Here is a 26,170-nt window from a genome sequence, read left to right as displayed (position 1 = left end):
AGCTTCTCAACTGCACAAGGTTTCCACCAGCACGCTGGCAGTGGGAGAGTTCAGGTAACTTTAGCAGTTATCATTAACAACCAGTTTCACCTCCTCCAACCCATTTCTGCCTCCTTCCCTCTCTTAGGAAGCCAGTGCAGTTGCAGGGACACTGTGCAGAGTCCAGGGCTCTTGTGTGATTCAGTACCAGGTCCTTGGGGTACAAAGTGCATCTTCATCTTGGCAAGTGCCTGCTCAGATTTTGCAGGTCCTGCTGTGGGGGCTGCTTTGTTTATCCACTCCAGGATCCCAGCACTGCACAGTGGAACTGAGCCACGCACCAGGGACAAGTTAATACAGCAACAATGACATCAAGTACTTCTACTTTTTATTCTGTTACTTCTATCTCCACATGAGGCTGCTTCTCTCAACTCCTACTTCATCACTGGCTGCCATAAGCAATCACTTATAAAGGAGGGCTGTGAAGGAACAGACAGGGCAAGGCTGGCGGCGATTCACGAAACGCAACCCGTGCAGAGGCAGCAGCTGTTAAACAGCAGCACGGACTGGCCTACGTATGGCAACCCCAAAGATCCACCTCTGAAAACTGAATTTTAAAAAAAATGGCTTGGTCACTGGGCTGAGGGGGAAGATGGCCAGAAACCCACGCTACGTCTGCTTCCCCTTCGCTGCGTGTCATGTTCACCGAGGGACGCGCTCAAGACGAATTCAAGCGCCTTCAAAGACAACATTTGTGATCCAAGATGACATTTCTGCTCACCATCCACCCCTCCACGCTGCTGCTGCTTTTAGCAACACGCGCTCACACAGTTGGTCTGTGTTGATGGAGAAGATGTAACTCAGAGACAAGAAAAGGAGCATTTGCTAAGCACAGCCAGGCTACCTTCCACCGCTTGTGAGAAGGTCTAGGTTTAATTTAATCCAGGTCTATTATAAGTCCAACAAAGCTGCTGAACTACACTGATGCTGGAAGTCCTGAGTCAGCTCCTACCGCAGGACAGGAAAAACATCTGAAGGAAAAGGTTCCAGTTCTCACCCTGCCTTAGAAACAAGGCTCAAACATCCTTTGGTTATAAGAGTCTCTGATCTTCAAGAGATTTGCTGGCCTAGGATCAGGCTTTGCACATCACCTACCTGCCAAATGCCAGATGGGATAGGGGGTGGACACAGAAAAAAGTTAATAAATAAACCACACAATACAACAGAAAGATACCTTGGAAGGACACAAAGACAGACCAGGCGTACTTGATCATGCAGTTAAATAAAGAATCAATTTTAGTGCAAGCACGAGGGTCAACCACCGACATGGCAAGTGCATCCACAGGGCCTCTTCCCTGCGCTGAAAGCTCCGGCTGCTGGCTTTGCTGGCTCTGCTCCCAAAGCAGGAGCAAATCCAGTCTGAGAGAGACCAACACAGTCACCAGTGCAAAACACAGAAACTTTAATTAAACCTACAACACGGGGGGAGGTGGGAAGCGCAGCTTTGGACACGGAGCAGCCCTGGGCGCTGCCACGTGCGTGGGCAGAGGAGCTGAGCCCGTGGGGGATGTCACTGGGAGCAGGAGGGAGGCAAAGCAAGTGGCAGCCACGTGACAGGGGCACATCCCAAGCGGGCTGAGAAGACTCAAACGAGAATTAGCTGCTTGACATCCCAAAATCCCCAGCAGGACAGATGTGCAGACTCGGGCAAACAACAAACACAAAGCTGTGCGTGAGCCTCCTCCCACCGCCTCCGCAGGTCCCAAGCCCAGGGACACTGTCCCAGGGAGCAGTGCTGCAGCTGCAGGGGAAGGAAGCACCCCCCCCCCCACCCTTTTTGGTGCTGTATTCCACATTCCTGGAGTCCCTCCCATGTATCCGTGTCGAAATTTCCACCCATCCTTTTGCACGGAAGCCTCATTTCCACAAGACAACCTGGAGAGATGTTTTCCTCAGGCAGATAAAGAAAACCAGGGGCTTTTGCTCAGCCATTGCTGGCCAGATGCTGCACAGTTATTTAAAGTATGGGGACACCTGCCAAAAGACACAGCAACATGAGGGGACACAGGTGGAGACACCATGAGTCTCTGCTCCAGGCACAGGCTGCTCCACTGAAGATGGACTCATCAAGTCCCAGCAAGCACACAGATCTCCAGCAACATTCCAGGAGTGGATCCATTTCAAAGGCAAAGACAAAACACATCCCATTTAGGAGTAAAACAAGACTTAACCCCAGTCTTCCATTTTCATTTAAAATAGAAGTTTATAGTTGTTTCAGGCAGGTCAAAAGTTCCTTGTCCCCCACCCCCTGCCCAGGGCCAAGCCAGGAGCAGACAGGACAGCAACAGTGCCAGAAAGCTCTGTTTCAGCCCTGTCTACATTTCACCACCTCTTAACTTAGACTCTTTTCTTACTCTCCTTCCCCTGAGTGCCTGCAAGAACCCTTACAAGAGGGAGTGAGTAGGTCTGTTAAAAATAATGAAAAAATAATAATAAAAAAGAAAAAATCACAACCATGTTTCCTCCTCCCACCCCAGCAGTAAAGCAGTGCAGCAGCAAAAGCTGAGCAGCCTGGCTGGGGGCAGCCCCTTCATGGTCTGCAGGAATGCCAGAGGAAGGATTCCTGCTGCTCCTGATCCCCAGCAAACACCAGTCCAGACCTCTGTCCCTGCCACACCCAGCCTGGGAACCCCAAGAAGAAACACCCCTACTGCAGCTGCAAAGCTGGGCACCAGCTTGGTCATGACCTGTGGACAGACAGCTCATCTCAAAAACAGCACCAGCCCTTCCTGCCCTCCAGTGATGCTGCTGGTGTGATCCAGACCAGCAGTCTTCAACACACTGCTGCTGGTGGCACTGCAAGTGTGCTTCCCCTGCCTGAGGTCCAGCACAGCAACACCAGCAGGGAAGGACAAAGGGAAAGAGCTTTCTCCAGGAATAACTTACTGTCCTGGCTACTTCTGCTTTTCGTTTCCAGCACGAGTATATGACTGCATGAGAAGCTGCATGCTGCCCCCTCATGCTGCCTGTGCTCCAGGGATGTCCCCCTCAAAGAGCTGGGAATCCTGCTGCTTCGTGGGGAAATCCCTTTGCTATGGGAGTGTTGCTACAATTTATGACCAAGCAGGAGCAACCACAGCCACCTTGTGCCACTGAGGCCAGCCCAGCCCCAGAGCAGCAAAGCACGGGGATTGCAGAGGGCAGGCTGGACGCAGCTATGGATGTGTGTGAATGTGTCAGGGTTTGTGCCAGTTAAGAGGGGGCCTGAGCAGAGTCTTTGCATAGCTGTTCCCACAGAGCTGGGTCCCTCCAAGGACCTTGTCTCCAGCTCCAGAGCCAGCTCAGACGCCTGCAGCCCACAAGGTTCCCAGCTTCACCCAAGAGAAGAGGTGCTAGTGAGAAACGAAGACCCAGGAAACCTTGCAGAAGAGGGGCAGGGAGGGTGCTCTCCTTACCCAGAAAAAGGGAGAGATGGTACCCTGGGCTTCCACAACCCACAGACACTCCCTACAACTCCCTTTTCCCAGTGCAGACCTCCAGTGCAGGCAGAGCTGGCTGACAGAGACACGCACAGGCTCACACCTCACCCCGCGCACTGGTTTCCCAAAGCAAACAGCAACAGGAAACTCCAATGAAATTCAAAAGGGAAATTGCAGTTACCGCTGCCCAACACACACACACACACACGTGCCTTCCTCCCCTCCACACCCCCTTCTCTTGGGAAGCGAAGCAGAGGCCTTTTCTGCAGGGCCCTGCTCAAACCCATCCCCGTTCCCAGCAGGGATGCGGCACAGCGGAGCAGTGTGGCCCCAGCTCGGCCAATGGTGAGATGTCCCCAGGGTGAGGACGTGCAGGAGGAGCTGCTCCAGGTCCCATCTCCCTGCCAGGCCGGCGAGCGCTTCGGATCTGTGGTTGCCGATGAGGATGTGCAGGAATGGATGGGCTGGGTGGTGAGGAGGGGTGAGGGGAGGAGGAAGAGCGCCGTGCTGTGCCTCCGCTGCCTCGGCTCCTCCTGCGGTCTCCTTAAGATGTCACAGGCTGGATGGGGAGCAGGCTGCCGAACTTAAAGTGCTGGATCACAGGGAACTTCTCCAGGCACTGCAGGAGGAGAGATAAAGAGAGGTGAATTCAGGAGACATTTCCACCTTACACACGCGGCCTGAGCCACATCCTGCCCGCAGGGTCAGGGTTCGGGGCCACTCAGCTCAGACAAGGGCAGAAGATCAGACCCATGTTTTTCCCCACACATTCCAGTCAGGCTTCTCAGGCCAGTAGCACTTCATAATCCCATCCCCTTCCCTTCAGCCAGAGTCTTTTTCTTACTGAAATTCAGTATGGGGAGGCCTGAAGCATGAGCAGCAGCAGCATGTCTATGTCAGCAGCTTTCTCCCTCACCACTCTCCTTGCTGAGCTGATGTCTTTGAAGAGTTTCACCCTACAAACACTGAGAACTGCAGAATCCCCTGGGGCGGAGAGACTCTCCCCTCCAGGCCAGTGCCAACACTCTGGGTTTGAGGCACCATTCTGCAGCTGCAAGGCACTGCCCAAACTGCATTCCAGACTCTCAGGTCTTTGATGGACAAGCACCAGTGATTTTGCAGCCATAGTTTAGGATACGATCCTATTTCTAACAACCCCTCACCCCTGAAATTCCCACCTCCCATTGAAGAGTAATGGATCACAGGCCAGTCACACAGATCCACTACAAAGCACATTAGCTCAGAGCTGCTTCCTGCAGCTACACCAGAGCCCTGAGTAGGGTGAGCGGGGCTGCAAGGGCACAGCCCCTTCCACTCACCAGCCGACGGCAGGAAGGTCATGGACTGTGGTCAATAACGTCAGAGTTTGCCAGCACTTGCCTGGCAGAGCCACTCAGAGCTCTTGTTTTTGAGTCACTGCAGACTCAGACTGCCCAAACCTCATGGAGGGCACAGAGCAGGCTCCACTCCATCACGCAGAGCTCAGCAGTGTGCTCACCAGCCATGATGTGCTCACCAGCCATGATGTGGTTACAACTCTCCATAGGAAGGAGTCTTGTGCTCTCCATGGGGTCAAACTGGACTTGCTGCAGCAGGGGAGACTCTGGGGCTGGAGAGGAAGCTGTGTGCTGCAGACAGCTCTCACCCCAAGGCAGGACTCGGGCACAGGCACTCTGCCCTCGTGCTGTCATCATGGGCAAGCAGGAAGATTAGTGCCCAGAAGCCAGGCCTACAGTAATCCCTTTAGAGCCAGAGGTCAGGCAACTGGTTCCAAGCACCAGCACACTGGGGCCAAACAAGTTTGGAGGTGGTGAAAGTACAGCATGGCTGCGTCCCCTCCTGGGGAACAAGAGCCAGGCAGAAAACCACAAATCTCCATGGCAGGCACCTAGGAGAAGTAAGTCCTGCGAGCATCAGGGCATGTCACCCTCAAGGCTTCCTAATGCTCAGAGCTGCTGCTGTCTCTCCACACAACCACTTAGACAAATTCTCAGAGGAAGCAGGGCTGGGTAACACGGGCATGAGGGGAGAGCAGAGAGAAATGAACATTGGAGATGCTGACAGCTCGAAATGTCAGCCCAATTAGCTCTAAGGAGTCCCGTGGAAGACTTTGGGCTCCAGATGAAGAGACTTTACCACCAGTGGGAAGAAGGGGTATCCATTCCAAGTAACACATCACCAGCTCAAGAGGAGACAAGCAGAGAAATTTCTCCTCCTCTATTCAGAAGGACTATCACAAGTTTAGTGAATTATCAGCTGTACTGAGCAACAGGGCCTTCCTTGCATCAGCTGTGGATGAAGCTGTACCCAACTCAACTGTACCCTGCTCAGTTTCAGGCTTATTTCTTCTCGCCACCATCTTGATCCCACTGAAGGTCTGCTTGGGACTCAATTGGGGAGTAGATTCATGCACCAAGTCCAACCTTTAAAGATGGAACTGGGACTAGATTAGTTACAATGGAAAGTATTTCCTGACTGACTGCAGAGAAGGAAAGGTCAGGAAACTCAAAAGCAGGCTCAGGGGAAAAACATCAAGGCTGCTGCTTTAACCACACTCTATTCTGTCGACTTCTTCACTTGCCTTTGATGGAGAGAATAAGAAAAGCCCATGGACTTTCAAGCAAACAGATCTTCACCCATTATATTATAAATAGACACATTTGGGATTTCATAAACACACAAAGTTGAAGACACGTTGTCTTCAGTCTACTGCTCATCTGCCCCAGAGTGCTTGGATCCAGACCACAGCTCCTGGATACACAGACACACCTGAGCTTTCTGTCGGCTGTTTAAAGCCATCCCATCGAGGAGACAGAGAAGAGACAAAGCCTTTAGAGTGCTTTTTAGATGAACTAGGTCTGGGGGCTGCCCCACTCCCACCAAGTGGGATTTTTCCTGGTCTGTTTCCAGCAAGTGACCCCCTCCTCTGCTGCTGCCCCCACTCAGTCCCAGTCCTGGTCAGCGCCGTCCAACACCCAGCGCTTCTCAGCCACCCCAGGCGTGTTACAGAGCTGGAGCCTCCAGCTGAGTGTCTGATTTCACCTGATCTTATTGCAATGGGTGACCAGAGGGGCAGGGAGAAGGGAGGGGAAAACAAATAAAACCTGAAATCTTGCTCTCACTTTGCCAGTTAGACAAAGCAACACCACAACCCCAAACCTTCCCTCTCTGCGCCATCACACACCCCAGGCTCTGCCACATGAGCTGCCTGCCTTAAGCTGGACAAAAACCCATGTCATACTTGAGGGGTGTTGCTGCCGTCTCTTCTGCTAATGCTGGCAGTGGCTAATTGCAGAGAGACTGCACTGGTGAAGGCTCCAGAGAGAGCAGAAATACACTGGAGCCAGCAGAGAAGAGACAAGGTCTCCAGCAGTGACTTTGTGCCTGGCCTGAGACACCCAGACGGATTCAGCTTGCAAAGCATGAAGGTTAAGTGACTCCTAACCTTGTGTCATACCCAGAAAGTCAAAGAGATCCTCCAGTTGCAAATGTTGGTGTAACCTGCAGGGCCAGGCACACCATAACTGAAAGCTCTGTCCAGCCGTGCTGCCATGTCCACATCCACACCCTTGTCATCTCCCAGGCCAGGCAGGAACTGGCTGAGCCAGCATCAGGGCAGATAACTCCCCAGAACAGATTATATCTAAATATATTATATACCTATTGTAAAGAACCCCTGAGCAGGAGTGCCCCCTCTCCTCTGCCTATCCAGGTGAGCACAATTTCCATGCCATGACAAGAGAGGACAACATTGCCCAAGGATCATTAGGATTAGTTGTTTAAGACCTACAAACATTATCTGAGGAAAAAAAACTAAATTTAAAGCTCTTTGGTTGACTCAATGTTTTTTATACTTTAGCCTAAATTAGTACCATTATCCTTCCTAGCAGTTTTTGCATTCTCCCCTTGACACAGCTACATCTCAGACATTTCTAGAAACCTACCAGTACTGGATCCAGCATTTTCACACAGAAAGTCACCTGCTACTCAACACAGACTAAGGCCTTCAGAAAAGACCATGTCTTGGGTGCACACAGAAGAGCCAAAGAATCTCCCAGTCTCTAGAGAATCCCAGTGCTCTCTCCAGCCAGGGGACAGGCAGATCTGCCAGCACATGCTGGCCCCCAGACATCAGTGAATGTGTGCACTGCACTGTGGGCTCACCACTGCCAAGCTCCTCCAGCCACGTGCAGGTGGGAGCAACCATGGCACAGGGCATGTGGGGTACCAGGCAGGAGCACGTGAACATCCCAGGGAATGTGGGATGCCAGGGGAGTGCCCAGCTTGTGAAGGAACTGATCCAAAGGAAAGGAAGGACCACGGCAAGGCTGTTGAGGCAGCAGCAGACCACACTGAAGCTGTAAGGTCTTAGGACACTCATGTTTCACTTTTAAGGCACTCACAGTACTGTGGTCTCGCCTTCAGCTCTCACAGCTTAGCCTCCAGCTCAGGGTTTTCCAGCAGGCAGTGTCTCCAGCCCCTGTGACGGAGCTGCAGCCCAGGGACAGCCCCCTCTCCAAGGAGCAGCCCGGGGCACCCCTCCCAGGAGCAGCCAGGCGAGGGGGTCGGCCCCCAGCCCCACTTCTCCTCTTTGGAGGCTGGGAGGAAAACTGAGCTGGGGGCGGAAGGAGCCAGCGGGCCTGGGAGTGACACCTCACAGATTAGAGAGGTATGTGGCCTGGAACCTAAACACAGGATGTGCAGTGCAGAGGAAGGGCTGGGGGAGGGAGCGGCCGTTCGGCACAGTTAACCCCTTTGTGCGCTGGGCCTGAGCAGAGCTCTGTGTCCCAGCAACGGGAGCTTGTCCCAGCTCCCAACAGAAGCATGGCTGACACCAGCAGCACTGCGGAGTGCGTGATTAATTCTTTCAGGAACCACCAGTCCCCACCCCCCACCCGGTGCCAGCAGGGAGCTGCACCATCCCTGCTCCTCCAGCGCTTTAGTGCAGCCAGTGAGTCCTGCAGAGCCAACACCATTCCCTCCGGAGGTTCCTGTCCTGCTTCCTCAAGCCCAGGGTTAGCTCGAGCAGGAAGGAAGATAAGGGAGAGCCAAAACTGCCCAGTTCTCCAGGTCAGGGTTCACCAGGAAAGCCTGGGGCGATGCCAGCAGAGCTGGTGGGTGGAAGGTGGCCAAACCAGAGAGGTGGCTGTGGTCTCACCAGGCTGGCACATGGCGTGGATGGGGCTTGTAGAAAGTGTAAATCAGCAGGAAGCATTCAGCCTGCTCTGGGGCTCTTGAAACATGGGATGGTAATTTAAAATAAGTCTCATCTTGGTGGTAAAATGGTGGACCAGAAGAACAAGCAGGTCAAGACATTGGCCCTAATTTGGAGATCTGCACTTGCACTATGGTAAGACAAGACATGGCAAAAGTCATGTTTGCAAGGAATGGCCCCTTTAGGATTGGTTTTGGGGCAAACACGAGGCAGGAGCTTCCTTCAAGCCAGCAGCACCTGAATGGCCAAGGGCTCCCAAGCCACAGTCAGCAAGGAGTAACAAATGGCTGTGATGGGGTCCCCACACCTGGAGCAGCACAACAGCTGACCCAGGGTGCTGTGGGAGAGCAGGCGAGTGGCCGAGCAGCCTCCCCCTGCCCACAGCACTCACCTCTGCCTTGTACATGCGGATGAGGCCCTGGTTGACCTTGGACCAGGAGGGCACGGCGCTGATGTTCCAGAGCTGGTTGGAGTGCTCGGCAAAGGGGCCTGTCTTCATCTGAAAGAGACCCAAGCACAGGGCTGAGGGAGCTGGGCCAGCCAGGAAGCTCGTGCACCAGCAGTGACTCATGCTCACACTCTCTCCAAGCAAACATTCCCACCAAGCCCAGTGACCCACGCACCAGCCACCTCACTGCGTCTTCCCTCCCTCCCTCCGTGCTCCCTCCCGCTGTGGCCACATCACATGAAGCCGTGGCAATCCAGCTCCCCTCCTTCCCTGATAAAATTAAGCCTTTTCCTGCCACGCTTTCCTAATCAGACCTCCTTCTGCACACCTCCCTTTTAATGACTGTATTAAAAAAGCCCCACATAAGTCCCGCTCTTCCCCCCAGTAGAGCTTGGCTCAACGCTGTTCCTATTCTACCCAGAAACCTCCCAGTGCAGCACTGCTGGGCTTTCCAAGAAAATGACTCATTCCCCATTCAGATCAACAACAAGCAGCAGCGACAGCCATCGCTGCCTTCCCTGAATACAGAGGGCAGTGCAGGTTGGCAGCAGCTCCGTGTCCACAGCCCACTCCACACCTGCCTCTAGCTGAGGACGGCTCTAGGGGAAGCAGGAGCAGAGGGGACATGCTCTCCAAACTGGCTCCAGAGCTGTGAGCTGCTGGCTTGCAGCAAATGCTTTACATTTTTTTTCTTTTTTTTTTTTATGCTCCACTGTTTCTCCTCCCAGGGCGAGGGGTTTGGAGGAGGGAGGGCAGGAGGGAAGCTGCAATCAGGGGCAGTTGCGTGTAGATTCCCTGGGTGGTTGTCTCTCCTTCTCCTCCATGAACAAAAACAGACCCTCAGGGAGAAAAAGAAATACAACACAGCCACTCTGACTGAGCGAAGTTCCCATGACATCAGAAACCACAAGGCCGAAGCTCACACTAAAGAGGAGCGTGGGGAGAGAGGAATCTCTTGGACTCTCATTCCCGACCTGGGGCTCGAACAACTAACCCCTTCCCTCCGTGCACGCACAGGCCTGGAGAGAGGGTGGGAAAAGCGCCTCCAAAACAACCTCTCTGCTCACTAAAAAAGCAAGCAGGGCCAATCAATGTGCTTTGGGAAAACGCTGCCGCCTTTCTGCAATGCCTGTGTGACACCAGCCTGCAGCAGAGAAAGAACGAAAGAGAGGGAGAGGGTGGGAGGACCCAAAAGCCTCACTGTTTGGAGGGTGATGTGCTCGAAACCCGCCGGCCTTGGGGCTGGGGCAGCAGGAGAAGCGGGTCTGCAGCTCTGCCTGGTGCCGGGAGAGCGCGGGTGCGCCTCCGCTTCCCCTCGGAGGTTCCTGTGAGCTGGGGGATGACAGCTGAGCCGCTCCCTGTCCCTCTGCCACACGCTTCCCTCGCGGGCATGAGATGAAACGTGCAAGCACACAAAGCACGGCGCTCCCCGGCAGCGCCGGCGCGTTACCCAGCGCCAGGATTGGCACCGCTGGGCACCCAAAGCAGCGGCTGCCAGGGAGCTCTGCGCCAGGCGGCTCCAGCAGAGCCTCCCCTCCCCACACGGGAGGTTTGGCTGCCTGAGTTTTGACGCCAAACCTGCCTTCCCCCGGCGTCACCGCCCTTCACAGGGGCACAGCTGGCATCAGCCACCGCCGCCGCGCTCTGCTCCCCTTCCCAAGCCAGAGAGCGCGAAGGAGCTGGGCACAGCCGGCCAGTCCCAGGCTCGTGCCTGCCATGGCCACCACTGTGGCCTTCCTCACCCAGCGAGGGATGGCTTGGCTATGGTTTCAAGCTGGGGCGGGAAAAATAAGAGGGATGAGAAGGGGAACAAAAAAAAAATCATCTCCTTCCAGCCACAAAGGGCGAAGAGGGAGAGCTGGGGGGAGAGCGAGAGGCGGCGAGCGCGCTGCAGTCCCGCAGTGACCCCAGGGGAACGGAGTGAGTCAGAGCAGCCATATTGAGCAGGAAATTACTCACAGACGTGGCGTTCCTGCCTCTCGGTTCCCAAGAGAATCGGCCTTTTGTAAATGGTTCCTCTGTCAGTGCAGGGGGGAGGGGGACGGCTGAGGCCGTGCTTTCCTGTCAGCTCCTTCCCTTCCAGCAGAAACCCGAGCCCTCCCTTCCCAAATTTAGAAGCCAGATTGAAGCTGAAATTCCTGCTGCCTGCCCTGAGCTCTCAGAGGAGCATCTGGGCAAGTGCACTGATCCCCCACAACAGCTGGGGTGTACCCAGCTCCCCTCCTCTGCACACCCACAGGCAGCCCTACATCCCTGTCCTCTACAGCCCCTGTGTGGCGGGCACCACAGGAATGCTCCCAAACCCTCCTCATCCTCACACTTTCAGGTACCACACACACCCCTTTGGCAGACAAAGGCAGCAGCAGGGGAACAACTCGAGTCCCAGCCAGCTCTGCAAACCTCACCCTGTTCCAGAACCATGTGTTCAGGTCCAAACCCACCCTGCAGATTTCCCAGCATCAGGTCAGCTCATGCAAAATTCAGTGCTGTGCCTGGGTGCTCCTTTAAGGAGGATGCCGTGGTGGGTTCAGCCTGGACATCATCTTGCTGCTGCTTTAAAAGCCTGAGGTTTAAATACACACCTGGCAAACACCACAACAGCATATATTCATATTCCTGAAACATCACCTGGGGACTGAGAACAGTATCTGCTCAAGAGAATATTCTCTCAGTTGACAGAAAACAACCTTCCTCAGTTGTAGTCTGAAACAAAACCTGCTCTCATGTTGGCAAGACCCACTATGGGAACTGCTGTGGTGTTTGTTACATGTTTAACACCTTTAAAGGAGAGCTGTTTCCTGATGACAAGCTCAGAAGAAAATAATATCGTTCATTTATTAAAGTCTTTAATCCCTTCTATCTTTTTTCCCTGCTATTTTGTTTTGTTGTTGATTTTGGAGAGAAAGCATTTGGAGGGCACTGAGGCTGCCTCGCCCCCCCTAGTGAGGCTGCCTCGCCTCCCCCCTAGGCATTCACGGCCTTCCCGGGCGCTTGGGAGGGAAAAAACCCCAAGATTTAAAAGGAAAACCTTCATTAAAATGAAGCAGTAACCCGCACGGAGATGCAGTGAATATTCCATGGATTTGGTAATGCAGGTTGCTGCCGTCCCTTTCAGCTCGCGGCAGGAGGGCAAAGAGGGCTCCTTGCCACCAGGTGGCACTGGGGACCTCGGAAGAAACACTGAATTCCATGATTCACAACAAATGTGCGGAAAAGGAGCTCAAATCTCTTCTTTGAAAAGCCTACTAAAAAGCTGACTTTCTGCAGGCAGAAGCAGAGTGACCTGAAGCAGCAGGATTGTGCTGGCCATCTTAAACTTCACCTGTCAACTGGGCGCTGCAGAATCTTCTACACACGTTTCAAGAGATGTAGGTTTTTTAACAGGTCAGTGCACTGCCTGGATATCACAGAGGCCTAAACTAAAATAAATCTTTGACCATCTTGGCTCCTGATTTCCTGTCCTCATCTTGATCTCTTCCACCAGCACCTCTTTATTACCCATGGTATGATTTATCTTGGCATTAAGGGTTAAACCCTGTGAGGTGCTGAGTACCAACACACCCTACCAGATTTAGCAGGACTTGACACAGCATCTCCTGGGGTTTGGGCCAAAGGCTCCTATAAAGATTTCCTACATGAAAGGCTAAGTTCATACTCTGTAACCTCCCTTCCCATCTAATCACTAAATTAGAGAGGCGAGGAAGGGGAAAGTGAACAGAACAAAGGGGAAGAACTGCACTCTGTCCTTCAAAATTAATCCCATCAACTTCCTCCTGCCAGAGGCAAGAAATCCCTCACCACAACAGAGCGGGTAGCTCTTGCTCTCCCTGTCCAGACTGTGCAGTGAGGGAACTGGGAGAAACACGGCCAAATCCTCCACTGATGCTGCAGGCAGCAAGCCATGAGCTCCCTCACTGAGAAACAGCCCAGGGCTGCCAACGAGTGAGGATCACCCACCCCTGTCCAAAGGGCCCTGCAGTGCCTGAGCAGAAACAGTCCTGAGAGCGCTGCCAGCTGGGGGAATCTCAGCACCACCTCTGCTCTAGGTCAGCTGCAAATCAGGTGCATTTAATGGGCAACTCTTCTGGTAGAATCTGGAGGAGACAGAGCAGCACAGAGGTTTGGGAGCCTGCCCTAAGCAAGAAGAGGCCCAGGGCTGCCAGGCAGCACCCAAGGGCTGCAGGGAAGGGAGGGTGTCTTGGCAAGCCCAGTCATTTTGCAGCTCCCCCTTCATCTTCCTAGTGTATCTACAGGAACCAGTCTTTTCCATGTAAGCTCCCACTGACTGATCCAAGTGATGATCCAAAGTTATTTGTTTGCACTTGTTACAGCTCCCTTCAACTACAATCCACAGCCCATCCAGCTTAATTACACTTTCTTCTCAACATCCCTGTCTCAGCTCATTCAAGGAGAACACCTCTGCCATGCAACAATGGTTCATCTGCACAGCTGCACGAGAGCAAACAAACAGGCAAAGGAGGAAGAAAAAAACACTGCCAGAGCCAAGTATCTAATGTCAAGAGAACGTCCCTGTGGGACAAACCTTCCATTCCTCACCTCTGTAATGAAGAGGATGCACTCCAGGAACATGAAATCCTTATGGTTTTCATTTACCACCTTCTCATCAACAAAGTGCCGAGGCTCCAGACTTGGATGGTCTAAAAAGAGTAAGAGACAACAAGAACTAACCTGTATGGTAATCCCCCTGAGACCACGTTCAACCAGGTGGCGTGCTGCCCCTCACCAGAAGCACAACCCTCCCACCAGAGCTCTTTAAAAGGCAGTACAGAGTTGCTCCCTTCTATCTCATCTCCCACTCCAGTGCCTCTGCAGGGACTAAACTCCACAGAGCAGAAACTGCATTTTTTAGCACCAAAACCAAGATTCTCCTTTTAAAAAGCTTCATTGCAATAAAGAGAGAAGTACTGCACAAGGAAGCTTTCCATCTTCCAACCGGCTTTACTTGAAAAGCTGAGGTAAAAAAAAAATCCAAGTCTCAAACTCTCCTGCTGTACTATACACAAATCTGACATATTTGAATTTAAAAGTCAGCCCCAAGTCCCACCATCTTTACAACCCAGATAAATGGGGCAGAGGGTAACCCGGGACACAAGAAGATTTTTTATTAGTACCTATCAGCTGGGAACTGCCCCATATGAAAGGCAGGAATTGGAAGTCATCCAAGCCCCACACGCCCTGGCTGCCAGCAGGTTCCATCCTGTAGGTTTTCTGCAGTTTTCGCATCACTTCCAGGTACCTGAGACCAAAGAGAACAGGAAGGGTTAAGGCAAGGCCTTCTCCTGTCTTTGACTTTTTTGAGGACAAGAAAAACCAGTTGGGGAAAGGACACAATTTATCACTTGTAAGCAGCACACAGCAGAGTTCATAGAGTATATATTCAGCTCTTTTGCCATAGAAAGCAGCCTGATGGTACCTAACACCAAATGCACAGAGAAATCCAGTGGAAGGGGTTTGTTTTATCTGCAAAGTCTTATGATCGTGCAGATTCTTCCTCATCCCCACTGTTATATGAAAACATTGACATTTTGCATTTCTTCAGCAACTTCCAAAAGAGCACAGAGTTTTCTACCTTACAGCAATCACTACTTCCACTTTTCAGGTGGAAAATTAAAGCTGGAAGTACTATAGAAGGAAATTGTTTCCATGCCACCAAACAGTGATACAGCTGGGATTAGATCTCTGGACTCCAAACACCCATTCCACCAGTTTCATCACTATCAACTCTACCTCCTGGGCTGGAAACACATCTAGAGGAGCAGTGGAGGCCTGCCAGTTGCACAGATTTTTTATTTTTGATGCCTGAAGTGATGTTAGATTCTCTGATCAGATATTCCTGTCTATCACAAAGCCTGGCCTCACCCACACAGTTCAGCAACTTGTGCTCCACTAAAGTAACTTTCCAGAAGGACACTCTGCCTCTGAAGACAAGGGGCCATCACCTCTTTTTCAGATAGTTATAATGGGTCAGTGTACAGTCCATTAAAATGTACATCTGCTCCTAATTTTGTCTAAAATTGTCTTCAGCTTTCCCATTCTACCCTTCCCCCCAAGCAGCCCAATACCTCAGCCCTTCTCCTCCCATTACCTCACCTGTTAAACACTTTGAAGACAATGGCCATCTGGTCATCCACTCTGAGCACACCGATTTTGCAGAGGCAGCAGAGAAAGGCTGCAAATGCAGCTTCGTGCCCTGGAGTTAAAAGACATGAAGAGACATGACACAGGTGCCTCTGGCCCCCAGGACAATCTTTCTGTGGGCACCACAACAGCCCTTCAGCAATCACAGCAGCCACAGTCCCCTCTCAACCCTGTTGTCACTGCTAATGCCACAAACTGACAGTATTTCATCCCCCTGCAGCACCCACCCAAATTATACCTTCTAGACATTCATAACGTGATCATTAGCTTAGAGAAAAGAAGCTCTTAAGGGAAAACAGCTCCAACTGGGCATGCTGGGAGCAAGGCAGGGACTTTCCCAGGAGCTTGGCACAGCAAGAGAAGTGGAGCACTGCAGAGTCATCTGCTTGGGGGATGCAAGAAACCTCACATCTGCAAGCAAACAGATTTCCTCCTGCTATAAAAACATCTCCATGTTGGAAGGATGCAGATCCCACAACACTGCCAGGAACAGTCTGTCCCAGAAGGTACTGGGATCTCAGGCTAAGCCTCTGCAGCTTGGCCCTCCAGCTAACAGCAAGGAAAAGAAACAACCAGCAAACCCAGAAATGTATTTTAGTGGGAAGGACCCCATAAAAAGGAAGAGTACAAGATCAGCAGTTCCACACTATGGACAGGTGCAGCTCCCAGTGTAGGAACAAAATGCACCCATGGTCTGGACACTGTGAGCTGGGACAAGGGCCCCTGGCTTGGGACACAGGGGATGGGAGGAGAGGTTGAATTTCCTTCTCTGAGCTGACAAAATCCCATCCAGCCTTTCCAAGGACAACATCTCCCCCTGGTGCCAGTGAGCCGCAGCCAGCACTGCACAGCCTCCAATCCTTCAGCCTTTACCCATCGCCTCCTCTTCCTCTCCCTGCCCAAGTCTAAAGCCATGTTTCCTTGCACTCATCCTGCTCTCCTGCCTTTTGGTGAGGACACAGCTACCCTCCAGAGAGAAGCAGAGCATGCAGACAATTCTGTATTTAGTTCTCACTGAAGCCTGTGTGGTTACTTCACCTGCAATTCACTATCTCCTCAGGTGCTTCTAACTTCAGATTTCAAAGTCCCTCCGTAAGCAGTGATTCCCTTCTAGGGTCCACCATTACGATGTCCCTCTAGGGACACCTCCTACTGAACATGATTCTTACTCTAGTTCCAATTCAAGCCAGTATATTTTATCCCTTTAAACTGTCTGCTGCAGGACTGCTGCATGCAGTGAAGCACACCCTACAGCTCATCCCAGAACAGCTTGGTTCTCATTTCCTTGGATGAGATGTGAAAGGCTGTCAGAGCTCTAGCACAGCTCCCAGCCCCAGCCCTCAGTCACAGCCCCCCCAGGGCAGAGGGGTGAGGGGGCCCTAAAAAGGTGTTCATCTCAAGCTGGCCATAAAAATAGTGGTAATGATATATTTAAATAAATACAGCACCCAGCTCTAAAGGTCCCTTCCTAACAAACCCAGCCTTGGCCAGTGTGCAAGCCCAGGTACCTGTGCCATAGTCAATGCGGGTAGAGTTCCCCACGGATTCCTTCAGGTACACAGCCACTTCTGGGGCAGCATCAGCCAAGTGCTTGGGAATCACTGCTGACACCAACTTTTCTGCCTCCTGAAAGACACAAAAGACTCCCCTGGGTGAGCACAGATCTGTCACAGTCCCCAGGGACACGGCACCCTGTGCTCAGATGCTGTCACAGTGTGAGGGCTGCAATGGTGCCCTGCAATGCCTGGAGGCAGCATGAGACAGGAGCAAATTCTCCTGTTGGAGAAGTCATGTCCAGAGATGGAACAAGTCAGGGAGAGCTTGTCCTGAGACCTATTTAGGCCACACACATCCTGTAGGACAGAAAAGCCTCATCACCCAAGTACACTGAACCAGTTACCCAACTGAGCCATCCAGGACAAAAGCATCACTAGAGCAGCAGAGCAGCTGCAAGGCCACTGCTGCTGGGACTGGGGCTGTGCCACCTCCAGAGCTTGGTGCAGGGCAAGTGCTCTGAGCTGAAGGAATTCAAGCAGTTTTCCCTGATCTTTCTCTCATTTTGTGGCACAGTGGGCAGCTACAAAGCAAAGGAATTCCTTGGGCTTGGACAGCCCTTGTGACTCACCCAGAACTTGGAGACCCAGCCAAGAGCATTTACATGGCCCATATGCTCTCCAAGAGGAAAAGATAGCACCGAGTCTATGGTAAGTGATGTGTATCAAGGGGTGGATCCTTCAAGGCTTTATCTGAGCAATTCCTCTGTGAGCTGCTTGGCTGCCACACAGTGACAGAGCCATTCTCCCACCCCTGCTGGGCACTGCCCTTCTGTGGGAGCTGCAGGTAACACCACACAGCACAGACACGCTCACCTGGTCCAGTTTGGCGTACCAGGTCCTGAAGGCTTTGTTCCCAAAGCGAGAAGGTTGATCCACTGGCGGGGTTTCATCGATCCATCTGTCGAGGGTGTTCAGCAGAGCCACCAGCTTTTCAATGGGCTACAGAGAGCAAGAGGGTGAGGGGTCACAGGGACATAGAGCAGTCCCTCAGCCTCTGACATCTCTCCCCTTGATGGGAGTCATTAAAGCCCACACCGAGCTTCCCAAGAGAGGCAAGTGGAAACGGGCTGTGCCAATCCTCCTCAAAATGCAGAGGGGACAGAAAAACCATTCTTCCCTGCAGGAGAGCAGTCCAGCACAAAGCCCAGCCTGAGGCTGACGCCTCAGTCACCCACACAGTCTTCCATGAGCTGTAACAGCACTGTGCTCCAAAATCTCTTGGAGAAGAGCTGCAGAACAGTCTTCACAGGCCTGAGAGGCAGGGAAGGGACCTTCAACACAATAACTCAGGCTCAACATGTTAAGGGTCCTGCATTCCCCACAGGATAAAGAATAGCACACATATACAGTGCTATGCATCCTCACCACTGGCTGATGGTGTGATTTAAAGGCCCTTCTCAAGGCTCTAATAATTGTCCTGAAGTGTCTCTTAGGAGCCAGGATTAGCAGTTGATGCTGTTAAACCACGACACATTTGTACAGCAAGTCAACCTTCTCAGCACGATTCCTGTTGCCTCAAACTCCTACCAGGCAGATCACCAGGCAGCTCCAGCCCAGGGACACCCACTGCAAGTGGCAAAATACAACCAACCCAGGGGAAGAGGCAGCCTGGTTAGCCCACCAGAGCTCCCATCAGAACAGGAATGAGAAGCTCTCCGAGAAATGTCTCAATTCAAACACAAAGCTGATGGGAAGACAGCAACAACAGCAAGACCACAGCCATGTTTCTCACACCCAGTGCTGGAAGTGAGGGATCCATGTGGAAGGAAAAGAGGTGCAGCAGATGGCAGAGCACAATGTCTCCAGCTGTGCTGTCAGACCAGAGCTGGCCAATGCACACCATCTCCCTGCCTGGCCCAAAAGGCTTGAGAACAGCTACACCCCCCCATACCAAGAGGCAACACCACAGGCAGCACTTTTAGCAGCTCCAGACAGTTTCAGGAGGCTCTGCTGACAACTGGTCAAGCCTGCGAGAAGCTCTGGGATTCTCCCTGCCTGACTCCAAGCAGCTGGAGAGCCATCAGCCACCACAGCAGCTGGCCAGGCCCTGGGCAATGTAGGCTCCTCTGTCTCAAGAGGGGATTCCTCCTTCAAGGGGACAAAGAGGACAGCAGAAGCGGCGGCTGGTTTGACTTTGCTGGAGGCATCGACCGTGTGAAGCTGGCTGGTCTCCTGGGTTGTGGTTCAATTCTTCACGCTGCTGTCGGGAGGACAAGGAAACAGCAGAGCCCAGCAAGTTTCCAGCCCTTGAAGTGCCACTCGGAGGGGGTAGGCAGAGCCAAGCATGGCAGAGCTGTGCTGCCGCTGAACCAGCTGCAGGTCACTCTTGGGGGGAAGGGTCTCATGGCAGACACAGCCTTCCACAGACAGGGACTCCTGAGGTGCCACCCCAAGGACATGATGGGATCCTCCCACCCCAGGACCTCGACATTTGGCCACTGAGCCAGACCAGAGACTGGGACAAGACCTGAGCACACTGAGAACACAAAAAAAGGGACAAAACAGCCTAAAGCCCTGGGTGACCCTGGAGGCACTAACAGACCAGTGCCCCACATACATGAGGACCAAAGCCCCCTCTGCTTCAGCTCCCTGCCCCCGAAACACTGTAGGAATCAAACACACTCCCACTGCACTGGGCCACTTTGGACTCAGCCCTACTCCTTCCTGGCTATTGCATTCCCCTCCAATTAAGCAACAGCATCCCCAGCACTGGGTTGCATTAAATAATTAAATCGTGCTGGTGATTTATCCGCCGGCACCAGCAGCTCATTATGAGCAGCCACCGTATTTCAAACCCTCTCCACGAGCACTTGGTGCTGCCTGGATAAATGGCTGGCATGGACCAGCTCCTTCCCTGGGGAGCAGAGAGCCCAACCTCCCCTTCCCCACTCGCTGGCTTTAAAGGGATTAAAAGCCCAGCCCCACTGAACACGGGAGAGCAGGACCCAGCTGCTGGCTCAGCCACATCAATAAATAATTAAAGAGCTGTGGCTCATTTTGGGCTCAAGGCCCTTTGAAAAGGGGGTAACTAAAAGAAGCAGCTTCCCATTGTCCAGCAGAGGAAGCATGTACATCCAGGGCTGACCCCTGTGGGGGAGAAAGGAGCTTATGGGAACACAGCCATCAGCACCACTGCAGCCTGTTTTGCCTGGCTGGGTTTTTAAGCTCTATTTTTGCTTTACCTTTTCAGTGATCAAAGCAAGGGCAGCCTCCCCCCTGCTCTCCCCCCTGCTCTCCTTGCTCTTCTCGTTGTGCTGATTTTGCATCTCCTTGACCCTGAGTCTGCCACCGGTCCCAAAGGCAAACCACAGGGCTTCCTACGGAGCACAGACCTGTCAGCAGCTCTCAAGAGCAGGAGCCAGGCAGACAGAGGTGCTGAGGAGGCATCACAGCAGCCAAAGCTGCCCACGGCAACCAACTCTCCCCCTCTGGCCTCCTCAGGCCGTGTCAGAATGGGGAGCTGCTAAAATCAGAGCATTTGCTGCTTCCCCCACTTCCTTCCTGGAAGCAGAGCAAGCCACAAGACCGACCAGTTTCCCCCAGTGCACTGGGCTGTTTGACAGGAAGGTCTGCTCCTTGCGTGGCAAAAATTAACCTCGTCCTCCTCACTGCACTGCACCTCTGATCCAAGTCACTGCTCCAGGCTGCAGCCCCAGCAAGCTGCTGATGGATCCCCACGTGGAAAGCACTCCCTCCAGGAGGGGAAGGCAGGTCACAGCCTATCACTCACACAACCTTGTGCCAGACACAGTGTCTGTGCCAGAGCCTGCTATCAGTGCCTGTCAGATGCCTGCAGCAAACCCTGGACAGCTCCACACAATGTGTCAGTAGGAGCAGAGCAAGCTCAGCAAGTCTCCAAGGGGGCTCAGCCCCCACAAGATCCAGCAGAAAGGTTGGTATTGACACACACTCCTTGGAAACCACTAAGCTGCCTCTTTCAAAGCAGAGCAGACCATACTTCCATTTTTTATTCCGTGGCAAAGCAATACCGGTAAGTCACAGAGTGGATATGCATTCAGCAGAAAGGATTTCAGGAGGTCATTTGCCAAAGGAAGGTGTCCCTGGCATTTGATCAGGGAGGAAGATGGGATGGCACAAAAGCACATCGGTAGCAGGTACAGCAAAAGAGAAGAAAGCTGAGCAGAGATGCAAGAAGAGGCCACGAGGGGCTGAGCCTTTAAAAGCACAGATAAGCAGTTTGATCTACAAAGGAGCCTATGTGAACAAGCAACCTCATCAACAAGACAACCCTGGGGATGCTCCACCTGTGCCTCAAGTCACAGGCTTCTGCTCTCCTCAGTGTGCCGGGAATGAGATTTGTTCCCTGCTACTTCCCAAGCAGCTGGGATTGTGTCTCTTGTTTGTTACTTGGACTGGGACTGTGGATGGAAAACATTCACTCCAAGAGGGCTCTTCTGCAGACACAGCCCTGGTACAGCTTTTCCTGACAGCTCAAAGGGCTTGCGAAGAGGGTTGGGTTTCCCCCCCCCTCTTTGTTTTGTTCATTTTTAATGCTTTGTTTCCCTAGAAGTGCTCTGTGAATGGTTGGGAACAAGCTAGATCATGACAAAGACAAAACTCTAAGGTGAAATGCAAACAGCAGAAAGCAAGAGCAGCATTTGACAGCAGTTTCTACTTAATTGAAGGAACAAAAGAGAGGCACAAAGCCTGTTAGGGAGAGACTCATTATCCCTGATCCCTCCATGAACTACAGGGGAGTTTCTCATTCACACTGGCTCCTAGAAGGGAAGGCTGGACTCAACACAGTACTTCAAACATGAAGACTGGATTAAACACCATCATCAGCTGCCTTCTCACACCAGAATGAAGCTATAAACACAGGGCTCAGCCTGCTGCCCATTTTGCCTAGATCGTCATACATCACTCTCAGCTTGCTCGCACAGCCACGATCAGTAAAAATGTACCCAAGAATCCCCTCACTGCAGCACAGAGCAAGGGAGGGGCATTCAGTGTGCAACAAGGAAGCAAAGCTGGTGGCCAGTGTGTGCTCTGTGGACTGGCAGCACCCAGAGAGCCCTCAGGGCAGCAGTGACACCACTGAGGGTGCCTGCCTTTTATCTCTGGCTCCACTATGCCCTGAGAAGGTGAACAGCCGTTAAAATTGGCTATGGCAGCAGGCAGGGACAAGTGACAGCCACTTTCATGCAAAGGGAAAACCAGGTGCTTTCTGCTTAACACCTTGGAAGGGGAGATCCTGCCCCACAGGTTAAACTTCCTACCCCAGCTGAAATCTCCCAGCCCAACCCAGCATCCCTGCGAGCTCTGCAGGCCCCGGGACTTTTAGCAGGACCCTGGGCAAGGCAGGTGCAGCTGGTGACACACCTTGAGGTCACAACTGTCCAACCAGAGCTTGCACAACTTAGCTACAGCCTGGGCTGAGGAGATTGGTGCAATTAACAACTTAACACAGTCTGAGCAACGAGAAGGGACAGGGAGAGAAGTGGTTTGCCCACGGATTTTCCTACAGAAAAACCAGTTGGGGGACAGGAATGGCACAGACATCCCAGCCTTCTGCCTGCACCCAGGAGGGAATATCACATCTTCAAAGCATCACCTCTGCTTCTGCCCTCTTGCTCAATTTCCCACCCACTAAGCACATCCAGCGTCTCTGCATCCTGAGGGGAGGATGGCACCCTGATATTTGCATCCCCAACCAAAGCCCAACCACATTCCATCTCCCTTGGCTCCCAGATCAGCTACTTATTCATTCTTCACCCAGGAAATACTCGCTGTAGAGCCAAAAAAAAAAAAAAAAAAGATGAAAAAAGGCAGGAAAGAAGTAACAAGGGGATCCAAACTCTTCTCCTACCTCTGAAACTTTGTATTCACAGGTCAGCTTCTTGCCCCTGACACCTTCGTTCAGAGTGAGAATGAAGCCCATGTAGTCTGCATATGCCTGTGAAAACACCAAGAGGGCAGAGCTTTAGGGAGAGCCCAAAACATAGCACAGGAGCATCCTGCACCCCAAGGGAACCTCTCCCAACACACAACACTGCTTCCTTGGAGGCACCAGGGGGTGCAGGGCTTGCTGTGAAATTACTGCTCTTTTGGCAGCCCCAGAAGCTGAAGGCAGGTGGCGATTGCATCGCTGCGAAAAGTACAGAAAGGAGAATCCTAAAAATGCTCACACTGACCCCAAAATCATTCCCTCAGCTCCCATCAGGTCAAATTCAAACTCCTCAGTTCTGCAGAGTCTCAGCTGTGCCCAGGCATCGTGCTCTGCACTGCTCCTCCCAGACCTGTGCTGTTAGCTTCCCTTTCTCCCTTGGACTCTGCCCCTGTGCTCACAAAAGGGAAGTGGGAGACAGCCCAGGCTCCTCACTCCTCTCTAGATTTGCTGCTTTGGAAGCATCATCTCTAGTGCAGCTCCACAGCAGCACACTGCCACTTCTCCCTCCCTGCCTCAAAATCCTGACCAGGAGCAAGTCCTTAAAGCCAGGAGATTGAAATTGGAAACTGCACCCAGAGGTTTGCTTGACACCTGGCTATAACCTCAGTTTCTCTCAAGACATCTCTCATCAGTCATCGAGCAAGAATTTGCCCCTAAGAGGTGGGACAAGTCTGGGCCAACACCCCAATCCCTCAAAGGCAGGAGAACCTGCTTGTTCCACCAGCTCCACACAGGCTGTAAACAAAAATTATCCAGGAAATTGAAGGGCTCAGCTCTAGAGTCCTTTCCAGAACAGCACAGTGGGAAGGAACCAACCAGGCTGGTGCTACCAGGGCCAGGTAGCAGAACCATGTTTAAGGTGAGCTCAAACAGGGCTGGGTAAATCCAGTTTGGTTATAAAGCACAGGCCAGGTAGGATCAAACAGTGACCAGCTTCTCGTCCAGCTTGTTAGGAGGGAGCAATCATTACTGCCAAGTAATTTTCCTACAAACAAGCACCAACTCTTCTTCTTTAAAACACAAATTCAATTATTTCCCATTCTCTGCCCAAGCCTCCTCTACTTCCTGGCTGCTCCCAGATCAGACCTGGCTGCCACCAAAAGATCAGCAGCATTTCCCAGTATTCCCTGTCCCCAGAGCCATACCTGAGATCGCTTCCACTTGGCCATGTCAGAAACCACATTTATCTCCTTTTTGGGGACCATGAAGCATTGCTGGACAGGAGGAGCCACCTCCTCAGAGGTGCCTGGGAGATGCAAAAAAAAGAGATAAAACAGAGGCACTGGGGAAGGAGAAATCCTCTATTTTCCTTACTTAGAAATGAGCTTTATTTCTCAGGAGATACAAAGCACACAAATCCATCCAGCTGGGCTGTAATCTCACCAAGTCCTCCTCACCAACACCCTCCTAAGCACACTGCAAGCCTTCAGACAGAAGCATTATGTCTGTTTTCATTGCTAAAGATGCATTTTCCATTCAGAGAGAGAGAGACTAGTGCAGGAGATAAAAGCAACATCCAGGCAGTTTAATTATTTCTGTCTAGTGCAGCCAAGCCTCAGGTCATGGTGAAGCACTGAGCTCTCCTACACACTAACTCTGCCTTGTTTTTAAGTGTTAAGCCTGACCTTCATTCCTCTAGAAGGGATAATTCCTGCAAGGACAAGCTGGAGCAGTGCAATAAATGCAGCCCAGAGGCACAGCTCTGGTCCAGGCAGCACCAGGACTGGGGGGATGATGGGACACAGCTTCTTCCAGGTGGAAGCTGTGAAGATCATTTCATTTCAAAGCCCTCTGAGAGTCTAGGATGCAATATTTAATGCAAATGTGAGTTGCTAATGAATTAGATCTTCTCCTCAGCATCTGAACCCAGGGCCCAACCTGCAGAACCAGAAAAGTTTCAAGAGATTTAAAGTAATTTGTATTATGCTCCTGTAAGTGCAACTTTAATAGGAAGAGGCAGTGCAGAGAGCACTGTCCAAGAGCCTGGATACTAATATCAATTTATGAATTCTGTCAGAGTCACTCAGTTCACCTTTTTAAACCCAGACAATCTGCAGGCACTTATGCAGCACCAGCTGCCCTGACATATTCCAGCAACTGCTGTCCTCAACCCAGCCAGTTCAGGCACTGTCTCCCTAACAAACACCACCAAACTCCAACTCCTTAAAATATCATCAGCTGCATTTACATAGAAACCCCATCCAGAAGCATCTGCAGCCTTTTCCACAATTCTCCCTAGCAGGCAGATCAGATTAAAAGGGATCCAAAGTCCCAGGAACCACACAGAGTCCGCTGTAGATTTGTCATACAACCTTTGACAGTCATTGGACTTCTCTGCCTTTCACATTCCCCATGCACAGAACAAATTCAGCCTCATCTCCTGCCCTGAATGCTGCAATGTTGGGTTCATCCCTGCAGGAGTTACAGCAAAACTTCCAGGTGGAGGATGAGAGGAACAACATGTGATGAATTTAAATTAAAGACACGTGCGTCTCTCTTCTGAAAATTCAGCACACAACTCACAGCGACTGGCACCACAGCAATGGAGTTCTGCTTTTAAGAGTTTATAACATGAAAACAATGAAAGCTGCCCAAGCAGTGAAGTGAAAAGGCAAATACTGATGTGTCCATCAGTACAGGTGACACATAAATCCCAGGCCAGTGTCCTGATCTGGGTGTTTGCCATTAACAGAACTCCCTTCCTCTCTTCGGGTTTGTTTCTCAGCCATCACTGCTTCTGACCCACACTTTGTGCAATTCCTCTTGGTGAGGAGACCAGGAATACTCAAGGAGGGAAACAGCGAGGGCTGCAGGGGTTACAGTATTCTGGGATGAGTACACAGGAGTCCAAGCCTCCTGGTACGATGGAGCGCGGCGGGTCAGCTTTATGACGAGAAGCAACTCGGACAGAGGAGGCACTTTCAGGCTTGTGTCAGAGCGTGAGGAGCGGAGCCAAAGAGAACCAGTCACAAAACCGGGCTGGGGGGCACAGGGATCCCCGATCCAGAGCCTCAGCCCTGATCACCAACCTCGCCCTGGGGTGGTGCCAAGACTCGAGGGCCCAGGTCCTTCACACCCTCAGCAAATCGCCCCTTTCCTCCCCCTCCCTGGGCCGGGCGCTGCCGCCACCGCCCCCCGCAACCCGGGCCCGGCACCCTCGGCCCAGCACGCCCGGAGCGTGGGGCCCTGTACCGGCGCTCCCCGGCCCCGAGCGCAGCCCACAGCCCGGTGGTTCCCGGTGGTTCCCGGAGCCCCCCGGCCGCCGCTCACCTGTCCGCCCCTCGCTCTCTGCCATCTTCCCGCAGCCCGGCCCGGCCGCCCCTCACCTCCCACCTCCGCGCACGCCGAAGCCGCCGGCGGCCATCTTTGAGCAGGGCACGCCGCCCGGCCCTGTCGTTCCCGGGGCTGTCACACGGCGGAGCG

General features: G+C 52.4%; 1 protein-coding gene across 1 annotated transcript; it reads right to left on the bottom strand.

Moving 5' to 3' along the window:
- Window positions 1–350: 350 nt before the first annotated feature.
- PTPA (protein phosphatase 2 phosphatase activator) lies at window positions 351–26,162 on the bottom strand. Its single transcript, XM_038156030.1, has 10 exons — window positions 26,018–26,162; window positions 23,893–23,993; window positions 22,667–22,753; window positions 17,650–17,775; window positions 16,789–16,906; window positions 15,233–15,332; window positions 14,254–14,378; window positions 13,679–13,779; window positions 9,065–9,172; window positions 351–4,077 (listed from the first exon to the last, which is right to left on the bottom strand). Exons 1-10 carry the CDS (start codon window positions 26,040–26,042, stop codon window positions 4,003–4,005), a joined length of 966 nt encoding a protein of 321 aa, XP_038011958.1. The 5' UTR covers window positions 26,043–26,162; the 3' UTR covers window positions 351–4,002.
- Between the last annotated feature and the right edge of the window lie 8 nt (window positions 26,163–26,170).

This window comes from Motacilla alba, chromosome 17 (assembly GCF_015832195.1).
Source record: "Motacilla alba alba isolate MOTALB_02 chromosome 17, Motacilla_alba_V1.0_pri, whole genome shotgun sequence".
Taxonomy (NCBI): domain Eukaryota; kingdom Metazoa; phylum Chordata; class Aves; order Passeriformes; family Motacillidae; genus Motacilla; species Motacilla alba.
The sequence above is the reverse complement of the archived record's forward strand: the minus strand, read 5'-3'. Positions and strand labels throughout refer to the sequence as shown.